At 39.0% G+C, this 12,064-nt stretch overlaps 1 protein-coding gene across 1 annotated transcript in view; it reads left to right on the top strand.

Moving 5' to 3' along the window:
- Positions 1–1,247: 1,247 nt before the first annotated feature.
- Positions 1,248–12,064, top strand: part of senp3b (SUMO specific peptidase 3b) — a 36,912-nt gene continuing 26,095 nt past the window's right edge. The window contains exons 1-4 of the mRNA XM_070993089.1: positions 1,248–1,594; positions 3,184–3,309; positions 5,944–6,645; positions 11,403–11,516. Of these exons, the coding sequence (XP_070849190.1) occupies positions 3,222–3,309; positions 5,944–6,645; positions 11,403–11,516 (904 nt within the window). The 5' untranslated portion in view covers positions 1,248–1,594; positions 3,184–3,221. The remainder of the gene's footprint in view (positions 1,595–3,183; positions 3,310–5,943; positions 6,646–11,402; positions 11,517–12,064) is intronic.

The raw sequence follows: 12,064 nt of genomic DNA, 5'->3' as shown, positions 1-12,064 counted from the left end.
TGGGAAAAAAAAGATTGCTCAAATCAAAATGAAAAAAGAAATAATTACAGAAATCCTACTATCTGAATTAACCAAAGCACAGACACAACTAGATAATATCTATGAGGAGAAATTTAAAAATATCAAGACTAAGATGGATGGAACATGGTGAAATAAAGTTGTTGGGTTTTGGTTTTTTTTGCATTTAGAAAAGAGTAGAGAAATGTCCTCAATTGGTAAAATTATTAATACTATAACCAATGAGAATCCTGACAATATTTCACTGTACTGTCGTAGTGTTTTTATGTTTTTTTTTTTTTTTTTAACTTTGCATACTTCTGCTTACCCAACCTTGTAAAGTAAATATTTTCTTGATAACGCCTCCAGTAAAGTCTAAACGACCTGTCACACTGATATAATATGTATTGGTTTATATTGATGATAAAACTCATCATGAGGCATCAGATTGGAGAAGAAATAGCTTCACTGGTGACCAAACGCCCTAAATAAGAAAAATGTAGAAATTAACAAATCCAAAATTCCCTTGTAGAGAATAATTTTCCCCCACTGCAAATGTTCTGATCTTCTGTTTATGGTGATTTGAACTGGAAAAATGCACAGAGACAATACTGTTATAACAATAAAGTGAAAGAGACATCATTTAAAATTGGACATAAATTATATCTCGTAAAGAACATTCTAGCATGGTCTAAACTGAATATGAATTATTCTTGTGATTTTTGTAGTCTAAACAAAGAAAAATATTCTCACTTAGTTTTCCCATTGTATTATTCCAAAACATGTATTCGAAACTTTTGATCTAGAAAAATAGGTCAAAACAGGTTTTTATGGTAGTTTCATTTATTCTAGAAATAACTTTGAAAAATGTAAGGTTTGTAATGCAACTGTGTAATTTTGTGACAAATTCCACATACATACTTGACTTTTTTTTTTAAGTGATACCAACCTCTGACCTCTGAATTCTCTGATTTCACTGAAAAATTGAAAAGCAACAAAGACTTAATATTTCAACCATAAATTCACAGACTATCTGTCTTACTTACTTACTTACTTACCTTATTAATTAATTAATTAATTTAGTCCTTTTCCTATGTACTATGTGCATAATTCAATGTAAAAAGCTTCTTGCACAGTTCTCTTTCTTTGTTTTAATCATTATTTACATGTTACATTTACATGTTCCATGACACGTTGTTGCTATGTCACTGTTGTTTGAATTTGACTGTTATCAATAAAGTTGAGGGGGGAAAAAAGTTGACATAAGAGCGAAAAATCTGCAGTGATCCGGCCCAGTGCATCCCTCGGACAGACCCAGTAAAATTGATATAGATTCTTCCTGTCGATTTCATGTTAATCGTTTGACTATAATCCACCGTTTCTGTTCAGTATTTGCGTTTGTCTCTGAACCGGAAGACCTTGACGAAATCAAAGTTCGCAGAGAGGTGACATCTAGCTGCTCCACACCTGATTTCTTTGAATGAGGTTTAACACAAATTAGCATTTGTTTCGGTTCGATACCCATACGAATTTAAATCCACCCAACTTTCAGTCGGAGGAAGCTGGACAAACATTCATATAAATCTGCAGGTTAACGGTAAGCATACAATTGCAACGCCTAGTTATGGAAGGAATACAGTAAGATGGTATTTTATGTTGTTGCTAACATGGTATCTGCCTACCGCTGACGCTTAGCTAACTCACGACAACATGGCTAACCAGCTAGAATTTTAGCACGGGTAGACAACAGATTATTGACTAACTCTGTTTATTTCATGTTGTTCTTAATGGCGGCGTCAGCTTTGGCTACTCAGACTTACTTACCAAACAAGGTTTGCAATTAGACTGAATTTTACTTTAGATTAAGTGGTGAAATTGTGACGGTGATGCTGCTAGCTCTCAACGCACACAAGCTAGCCTTGATAAGAACTATTTCCTGCACTGGAAAGAATTGTTCTCTTCATAAAGCAGCACGTAAAGACACTCTCTTGCGAAGTACACAAGCCTCATGAAATGATTCACTGTAATTCACAATTTACCCAGTGGCTCAGATGATCTCTTAGCTGTTCGTTGCTGCAGTTAATTAATTCAGTTTAGCTAGCAAGCTAAGTTACATATCCTCTCTCCCATCAGGTGCACATGGTAACTAGAGTCCTGGAGTTAATACAGTAACTTAGTTATTTTTCTGCGTGTGGAAGGACTTGAACATAAAGCTAAACGATTAAATTCTATTCTCATAGAGGAGGGCTTCAGTTCTCTTTAAAGCAATTCCATGGTTTTGCGAATTAACGCATTTGAACGTTCCGTTGGCAGGTCATAGGTCATTAGCGCTGCCTATTGTTTAACTTTTTTCAGGATAAGTGATACTAGTTAACGACATTTGTGCCAGTTGCAAAGGATGAGGAGTGCTTTGAATACCAAATGGACTGTGTAGCTCAGTGGGAACAGCTCTGTCTTGATTAAAAAACTGGCTTGGAGTGAAATAAACAAACTGATATATTTCACTCACTGTGCTGCTCGACTCCTCTCTTTGCCGGTTGTTAACGCAGTTGTCATTCCTGATGTAGATATCTTTTACATTACACAATATTTTGAAGATGTGATCCACTGATGGATAAAAGGTGAAATATTTGGTCTTACATTGAACCCAAATTTCAATTATAATGATTTTCACCAGATCGTTTGTTTTATTAAATGATATCTAGTTAAATTAGGGATGTGATGATATTTCATGTAGTAGAAATATGTTGATACATATTGTGGAGGAGGAAAGTTACTCAACTAAATCTTACTAATTACCAAAATGATTGTAAAGTTCAAAGTGACATTCTCTCTGCCCAAGATAACTCACTGCATTTATGCAGAACGTAATGGAGTTTGCTCTGACCTCCTGAGGTGGTTTTCACTGGGTCTGTAAGACACATAACACTGGCCGAATTCCTGACTGACCTTGCTGTGACAGCAAGCAGGTACTGTGTGACACAGACTAATTTCCAAATTCAGTTCAACAAACTGAATTCTGAGCTAAGTGTGTACCTCCGATGTGTGTGTGTGTGTGTGTATATATATATATATATATATATATATATATGTGTGTGTGTGTGTGTGTGTGTGTATATGTGTGTATATATATATATATATATATATATGTATACCTCCATTGTTGACTGTGTTTGGTTTTTGTAGGTGACGAGCTGGCGCAGGTCGTGGGTTGTCCGTGGATAATGAGAGACAGTGGCGGTAGCCTGGCCCAGAACCGCTGGCAGGGAGACCTGGGTCTGACTGCTGTTGGGCAGGACGACACTGGAGGAGGTAGGCATTTTATTTCTGGTCAATATTATGTTTTCATTATAGTTAGGTTTGCATCATTACGAATAATATTATAGGTGCTAATGTGATGAGCCTGATCATAAGTGGCCAAGGGTGCCTTCACATGAAGCATTTTGCCCTTGGAATGTTTTTACAGCAAATTGGCTTGACACATAGTCCTTTTTAAGAAAAAGAGACCTAGAGACTGGGCAGTATATTAACTTCTTCTGTGCATAGATTGGATCGTGAGTATAAACTGTGTGTTGGCGTCTCTGAAAACCACCTTAAGTTGTGCAGTTCATCGCTTAAAGAGGCATCAACAACTGAAATCCAAAGATTCAAATTAGTGGCCACAGCTAGGGTCTATGGGCAGAGATTAAGTTATTTGCTTCTTCCTTGTGGGTTTGTTTGGGTTTTTGGTAGTGCTGTCAAAAATATTGCGTTAACGCAAATCAATTTTAACAGTGTCATTTTTTTATCGCGAGATTAACGTTCTTTGTGACCAAGTGCACTTGTAGTTTTTTTTATAAGCTGTGGCCACTGCTAGTAACATAAGAAAAACTACAGGATCTGGTTGTAAACCAGAAACAAAAGAATAGGCACACCCCACACACATGTTTGGTCTTGCCTGCTTGCTAGCTGTGAAAGAGTAGGCTACTGGTTTTTGTGGATATCAAGTGCGAAACGCCGAAATGGATGCGAAGAAGATTCTGAATGGAAAGTTTAGTTTCAAAAAGTTGCCCAATGTGTCGACTGACAAGATCAAAGTTATCTGTGTGTATTGTTGGTGTGAACTGAATTATCACCATAGCACATCCAGTCTGAAATACCACTTGATGTCCAAACACACGGCTAATGCGAATTCTCCGCCACTTCCTTGTCAAAACCAGGCGACAGTGGATGGCTTTCGACAGAGGCATATGGATGCTATTATGATCAAAGAAAACTTAAGAAAGAAAAGTTTAAGCCATGGTAAATTCAAGGGACATTTAGAATAGATAAAAATGTGCGATTCATTTGTGATTAATCACGAGTTAACCATGACATTCATGAGATTAATCGCGATTAAATATTTTAATCGATTGACAGCACAAGTTTTTGGATTTGCTTGATAACTTGAAAATACCTCTCCATTTTCAAATGCAATCCAGCTCAACTCACTTATAGATATCTATAATAGATGATTCATCTAACTTGTGACATGCCTCTGCTGCCACCAGGTTCTTACCTGTTTAACTAGAAGAAAATGGCAGACTTTTGTGCTGCTTTTGGATGTTCTAATGCAAGAAATGCCAAAACAAATAACAGGGAATAATATTTTACAAGGTCAAAGTTATTTTACTGATGTTGATATGTCACATTAAGTAATCCTTCCCTACTTTATCATGACTGCCCTGATACTAAGTTAAGCTAAAGTAGCCTATATCAGATAAAGAAAAAATACAGAAAATTTGTATTTGTTATACAGTAAATCAGTAAGATTATCAATCGCCATCAATTTTTATATACATTTACTGTATATGAGGTTAGAGCTAAATTTGTAGTGTTCATTTTCGCTTTTCTTCTTGGCAACTGCACAGACACGCAAATGACAGACTGCACAGCCCTGCCCAGAGAGTCCAAAAGATATGATCATATCAGCTGTGTTTAGAGCTGCAAATAATGATTATTTTCATTATTAATTGATCTGCAGATTCTTTTCTTTATTGACTGATAAATCATTTGATATAAAAAAAAAAATCTAAACAGGATGAAAATGGCCATCACTGTTTCTTAAAGCCCATAAAGATAATGAGGTAAGCTCAGATCAAATTGGTTGTTATACACACTTGAAAAATCACTTAAATCAATAACTGATTATCAAATCAAATCTTTATCAATCTTTTGTAAACAAGTCTGTTTTTCTGTCAGTCGACTTATTGATTAATTGAATCAGTGTTCGAGCTCAGCTGGTGTTATGTTGATCTTCAGGAGAATATTTTGCAGTCTTTCATTAGATAGGTGTGTGTGTGTGCGTGCGCGAGAGAGCGAGAATGGGTGGATGAGAAGCCAATCTTAAAGTGTTTGCCCCTCTCAGTTGAAAAGTGTTATCTAAGTGCAGTCCATTTGCCCGATTTCTGTTTTTTCACATCATCTTCACTGGAATAAATCCTAGAAAATTTAGATTGTAAGTAATGCAGATATACCCACTGTGCACACTTGAGGTTTTAGGGAGCATAATCAGTATTAGGGTTGGGGGTTGGTAATGTTTTTTCAAATCCAGATAATAGTAATGATTTAAAAAGATTCCAGTCTTCTTATGGAATCTGAATCCTTTCTAGTCTCTAATCAAATTTAATCAGGTTTAACTTTCAAAATTGTCAAGTAACTAAAGTCAATTGACAAAATATTAATCTGAAGTTATTTTCATAATTGATAATTTGTTTAACTTGTTTTGCAAGTAAATGTGCCAGATATTTCCGAGTACCAGTTTTTCAATGTATTATCTATGAACATGTTGCTCTGTGAGATCAAAGCCCAACAGTGTTCATTTGTTTCTTAGTAACTATATAAAGTACCTGTGTTAAGTGAAACAAAGTCAGTAATATTTAGTTGAAATGAAGGCCAGTTATTCATTTTTGTTATATTTGTGTTTAGGCGGGATTCCTGGAGACCATCTCATAGTCCCAGTGTCAGGACACAGTGTACCCAGCCCCATGCACCTCAGACTGGGGCAGAAAGAGAAGGTGTGGACAGGAGAGTATGTAGACAATGAGGAGGAGGATGGAATGGGTAGGATTGAGGCAATAGGTGATGATGAAGAAGAAAACAATCTTGATGGGGAGGACGAGGGTGAGTTTGAGGGGAAGGGTTGGGATAACAATGAGGAAGAAAAAGAGGAGGAGGTGGAAGAGGAAGGAGACCAGGCCGAGGTGGAGTGGGAAATTCCAGACTTTCCCTCCCAGTCCAGCCAGCACCCTCATTCACAAGAACACCAACATTATGGACCTCAACAGAAGGTAGAGGAAGGTGGAGATGTCACTGTAGAGGATACTGTCTCCCAGGCCGAAGCAGGGGACCTGTTAAAGTCCCACCTCAGCAGGTACCGGGCTCCGAGGAGGCTCAAGCGTTGGCAGCATTTGCGATCCCATGGAGGCCTTGGATTTCGGCTCACCCAGCATTGGAAGAGCTGGCGTCAGCGGGCCCAGTGGGTCTGTTCCCAAGGGCACAGGTGGAACAGGAGAGGGCAACGGTACAGTCTGTACGGCAAGCAGAGGAGGATAAAAAGGTATCAGCAATCACCATACACCGATGGAGAGGATGACAGCAACAACGGAAGGTTCACAGAGTCTGAGAGAGGTACTGACATACACTACACTTATAAAGGAGGCTAGTTGATGTGCACAGAATATGTACAAATCACATGAAAATACAATGTGTTGGTGTGTCCCTTAGTAAATCTTTTTAAAATTGCGCTGTTCAAAACAAAGTTACAATGTACCATTCAAACAAATAGTAAAGGTCAACAACATCCAAAACATAAGATATAAAATAATTGAAATTGTTACTAGGACTGCAACCAACAGTTACTTTCATTGCTGGTAAATCTGTCCATTATTTTCTCGATTAATCAATTAATTAGTCAACATTTTTGGACACAAGTACACAGTACTGTCACTTCATGAGCAGGTGTTTGTTAAACAGGTAACAGGCTCCAGAAAGAAAACACTGCTGCTCTGTCACTCAGAACTGTGTGCCTTTACTAGTGTAAGCGCAATGCACATGTGTGCGGACACAAATTCATCAAAAGTCTCTACAACTGTTAAAGCCGACTGACAGCTGATCCAGCTGTGATCAGCTGCCGCCATCTCCAGAAACTGACGTGGCTTCACACGACGCGTCAGAAAAAAGGAATTTCTCTAAAAACATATATCCTTGCGTCTTCTCTGCTCGCTTGGTTTGCTTTTATCTTTCCATGCATCCTCGGAAGGAGGGACATCAGTTCCCAGCTCTCTACCACTATGTGTCCCAGTTCCTCCAGTTGTGTTTTGCTCTGCTTCATTCTGCACCCTATCATATTCTTCCTCATCTTCTGCGTGCCTCAGTCATTTCTTCTGTGTCCCCAGTTTCCAATTGTCATCAATTTCCGTTGTCATTTTGCTTATCAACCTTTCTTACAGGTCAATCCTTGTTTTCTGTATTCACTTTTCTCAGTCTTAAATCATTCAGATTGCTCCATGTTTCACAGACAACCACTGCCACTATGGGTAGAGAACAGTGACTTGAAATTTGGCTTAAAAAATACAATTTGGTATTGAAAACAACTTAACTGAAAAAGTAAGCATTAGTTTAGGGAGTTTTTTGAAGGGTTTTTTTTTTTTTTGCTTGTTTGTTTTGTCCCTCTCCCCCTCCACTCCCCCAACCTAACATTATATTTGAAAGTGTTACATGAAATGAGGGGAAGCGCATACATTAATTTTCTATTAGTAAGTAAGTATATACACACACACCCTTCACACATTTCATTTTAAGCCTAAAAGTATGGATGCACAGATCACATTTTTTGTCGCTGATGCTGATTACTGATCATCGTTGCTATAGCAGCTGGTAAAGCAGTATTAGGCTTATTGGTCAGTTTGACTGCCTTGTAATGTATTGGAGTCTCCACCAGGTGGACTCATTAGCTAGGTTATAAAAAGAGACTTTGTGGAGATCCACAAAAAGTAAATTGTCAGGGTTTCTTATTCTGGAAACAAGATCATTTTACGAAGTTCATTCAATCAATATAGTAGTACAAAGAACTTCCAAGGAGCAATGCAGCAAGTAGTCTACAGCAAGTCTGGAGTGAAAAGTGAAATAGGTAGTGAAATCAATCTCTTCCTCCTCTTACATCATGCGCAGGCTGTCAGTGTGTGGATGTTTGGCGTGTAGGGCACAGAGCATGTGGGTGGAATGGAGCAGTGAGAATTTCTGCTTCATGCTCACATAGCTGTTCATTCCCTCTGCTCCCCGGCTCAAAGCTGTTCCAGGACGTTCCACTCAATATCGCTCAGTGATCAATTTAGGTTTCATCCCGCTCCACTATTGTGATCACCAACTAGAAAGCAGTAATCCCAATCTCATTGTCTATTTTTACTGAATATTGGATGATAATGATGGACAGCTGATTGATATGGACATTCCTGCCTGGAAGTAAAATGCACTGGTTGTAATCAAGTTTGCTGTGTATCATAATATACTGTAACGAAGCAGTCATGTCTTGCCAGCCTTTTCATGCCACAAACATTGGAACGTTGAAGTCATTTGGTGCTTGGAATGCAGTTTTATTTCTGATGTAACATTTTACAAAAACAGTGTTCCACTGAGTATAATTACACTGATTCTAGCAGAACATTTCCTAGGTTAGTCCTTAATGTGAAATTGCAATCTTGATTAACATTACAACCAGTTTGTTTTACTTCCAGGCTTAAATACATATTTCGCAGATGTGTGTTGATAATTCAGAATGAATTTATGCCTTTGCTATCATGTCCTGTAACGTGTCCTGATATTGTTCATTAAGATGGTTGAATGCTGATTTTAGCTGTTGTTTCACTCCAATTACTACTAGTGGTTATCAAACATGTTGTTTAACCTTGAAATATGGCTGATGTCCCTCCAGATAAATGATAACGATTTGTCAGATTTCTTATCTTTATATAATTTGTAGGGCTGTCAGTTTAACGCGTTAATTAGATTAATTAATTACGCTGCAAATTAACGCGCTATAAAAATTAACGCAATTAATCATGAGTGGCAAGTCAATGCGCAAGCATTTTAAATTTGGCCCTTTGAGTGACCCGTAGGCTGCATCCTACCTGCGCTACTAGTCAAAAGCAGGGTGACAACAGACGTGGATGCGACACCGGAGAGCGAGGCAAGCCTACTTGGACCTTTGAACGGCAAGTTTATTTATAAAAAGAACAAAGACGGGACTATTAACAAGAACGCAGTGATTTGTACCTTGTGTAAAAAAGAATTTTCCTATCACCGTAGCAGCTCCAGCCTGAATTATCATTTAAACGCCACATGTAAACATGTAGTTGCTGCTAGTGCCGCTAGTGCTACCGTGAGCTCACTCATGGAAACACACGGAAGACGAGGGCCTAAAAGAGGCGTTTCAGATAGCGTCATCTGACTCTAATTTCCAGCTATCGTCGAGAACTACAGTGATGAAAAGAATTCACCAGCTGTAATGTGTATGTCAGTGAATTGTAATGTCCTAGAATTCAAATTCTTTATTTGGGGACCTTTAGCAGATATGAGATTAAAATGCGATTAATTAGATTAATTAATTACAAATCCTGTAATTAATTAGATTAATTTTTTTAATCGCCTGACAGCACTAATAATTTGCAACCTGGAACACAGTGGAACAACTTTAATTATATCAGCATTTGAGCTTCCCACCCTGAGCATGACTTAAGAGGGAAATGGTTGCTGTGTGAATATGGTCTATGGCAGGCCTTCTCAAAGTCCAGACCGAAAGCATCCGGACCAAACAGCAAGTCAATGCAGACTTGCGTTGAAGCTCTGTGCCCTCTGTAGCAATTTGCGTCATTGCAGAATGACAGTTTGAGGCAGGGAGCACCTGTTGTTTTATCCTTGATGATGTCATGGCCATGTCATGGGGATTCCCTTGAGTCCCGGTTGGTCTTGTCCAATGGGAAACCAGGATTTGGATTCAAGACAAATCTTATACTGAGGTGTGATTTTCAAGTTACAGTATGATAGGACTTGGCGGTATTCCTTTGTTTTGAGTCTGTTATCAGGCATTGCATTCAGCATGCAGGCCTTTGTTCAGGCTTTTGGATTTGTATGCAGGCATGTCCTTGTTCCTCCATGCGGTGAGATCCCAACAGTGGTAATTTGTCACACTTATCATAGAGAGCTGGTACTGAACTCTTTCCCAACAGAGACTCAATAATCCCCTCATGAGCAAGCACTTGGCAACAATGGTGAGGGAAAACTTCCTTTTAACAGGCAGAAACCATGTCAGAAACCAATCATGTTTTTGTTACCTTAGAATGAGTTCTTTATATCTACAGAGGGAGTGGGCCCTTTTCCACGGAGTCTGGTATTCAGTTGGTTGCAATGTGCAACTTCATTGCTAGATGTCACAAATCCTACACACTGGTCCTTTAAGTTGTCCTTTCAAGGCTTATTGTCTGGTTTTACCCAAAGTTAGACAGGAAGCCTGTTCAATTCAATTTAATCACTGTACATTCACTACTGACAATTGAGTGATAAGCTGGCAAAGTGTTTACTTTATCTTAGCAGGAAGGTGGAGGCAGGGAAACCAGTTAGCCCTGGCTTTGTCACTGTGCATTTAAACCTTCAAAGTTTCTATGATATAAAGAGTAATCCACTCAGGAATTGGAACTGGGTCTTGACCAATTAAAACAGCCAGGATGACATGCTGCTGCATTTTAGTATGTTCTCATCATAGTAGGTTTGCCACCTTTACACACTTTTAGAACTTTGAAAAGAGCCCATGTGGCTCTTGGATTTAAGGTAGCAAGATAATTATTTTAATTAATTAATTAATTTTAATTATGTAATTGTTAAGTATGGTGGAGATTGGAGTTGGTAAAGGTTTATTTACTGTCATCAAACAAAGTGTAATCTGCATAAAGTAGAACAACATGTGGGTAATCTCTCTCCTTTTTAATGGGGGTATATTTTATGGAGGATACCCCAGGTGAACACAGGGAGAACATGCAAACTTCTGTGTGGAGTTTGCATGTTCTCCCAGTGTTCACCTGCAAACTTCTGTGTGGAGCTTGCATGTTCTCCCCGTGTTCACCTGGGGTATCCTCCGTAAAATATACCCCCATTAAAAAAACATGCAAGAAGACAACCACCTGACCAATGGTGACGAAGGAGAACTGGGTCCCTGGGTCGGCTGGCAGCCCACCGCTCCTAGTCTGCCGCGGAGGAAGGCAGACGATGGATGGGTCAATGGGGGAGAAATAAGAATTTTACGAAGCATGGCGTGTGCATTTGTGCAAGATGTTGTGTGTGTGATTAAAATAAAGTATGTTTCTTCTTCTTCTTTCTTCCTCTTTCTCCGTCAGATAAACAGATAAATGGCTGCTCTCTGGACAAGCAAGAGGACAGAGGGAGACGGGATGTGGAGGCCAAACCAGTGGAGCTGGCCCTCACTGAGGAACACATGAATTGTGTGACTGGTATGGATCAGAGGCAGTTGTTTCATGTTTGCTGTCATATGAATTTAAACTGTTTTTGTTTGCAGGTACATCAGATAAATTTTAAACTCCTGTTATTGTGTCTAGCAGGATTTTGTCCACATTAGCATTTTCAGATTGTTTCTCATACCTTTGTCTTTGACTCTGCCAAAGCCGTAGGTAGACAAACTGCAGCGTCTGGAATATAAGGTTGAATCCCATTTCTCTTTTCAACCCCTAACCCTTAGCCCTACCCCTTGACGGAGTGCCAAGGGGTGGGGCGGAAAGTCAACCCCTCCGAATCGGGACACCCCTTCGACAATCGCGTACATCATCAGTAGTCGCCGCTGCCTCTTACGTAGGCAGATGTGACAAGCTTTTGCCGGAGATCTTGGGGAATCATGCCGCCTGCCGCTGTGGTAATCTCTGTTGCGTGGGCTATTGGGACACATGGATAACTGTGGTCTCATGATCTCTGATCTCATATAAACCAGTGATATTAACGTTACTTGGGTTACAACATCCATATAACATGTTAGCACGTATTGTCG

Source organism: Chaetodon trifascialis, chromosome 23, assembly GCF_039877785.1.
Source record: "Chaetodon trifascialis isolate fChaTrf1 chromosome 23, fChaTrf1.hap1, whole genome shotgun sequence".
Lineage (NCBI taxonomy): Eukaryota > Metazoa > Chordata > Actinopteri > Chaetodontiformes > Chaetodontidae > Chaetodon > Chaetodon trifascialis.
This window is presented reverse-complemented; position numbering and strand designations above follow the sequence as displayed.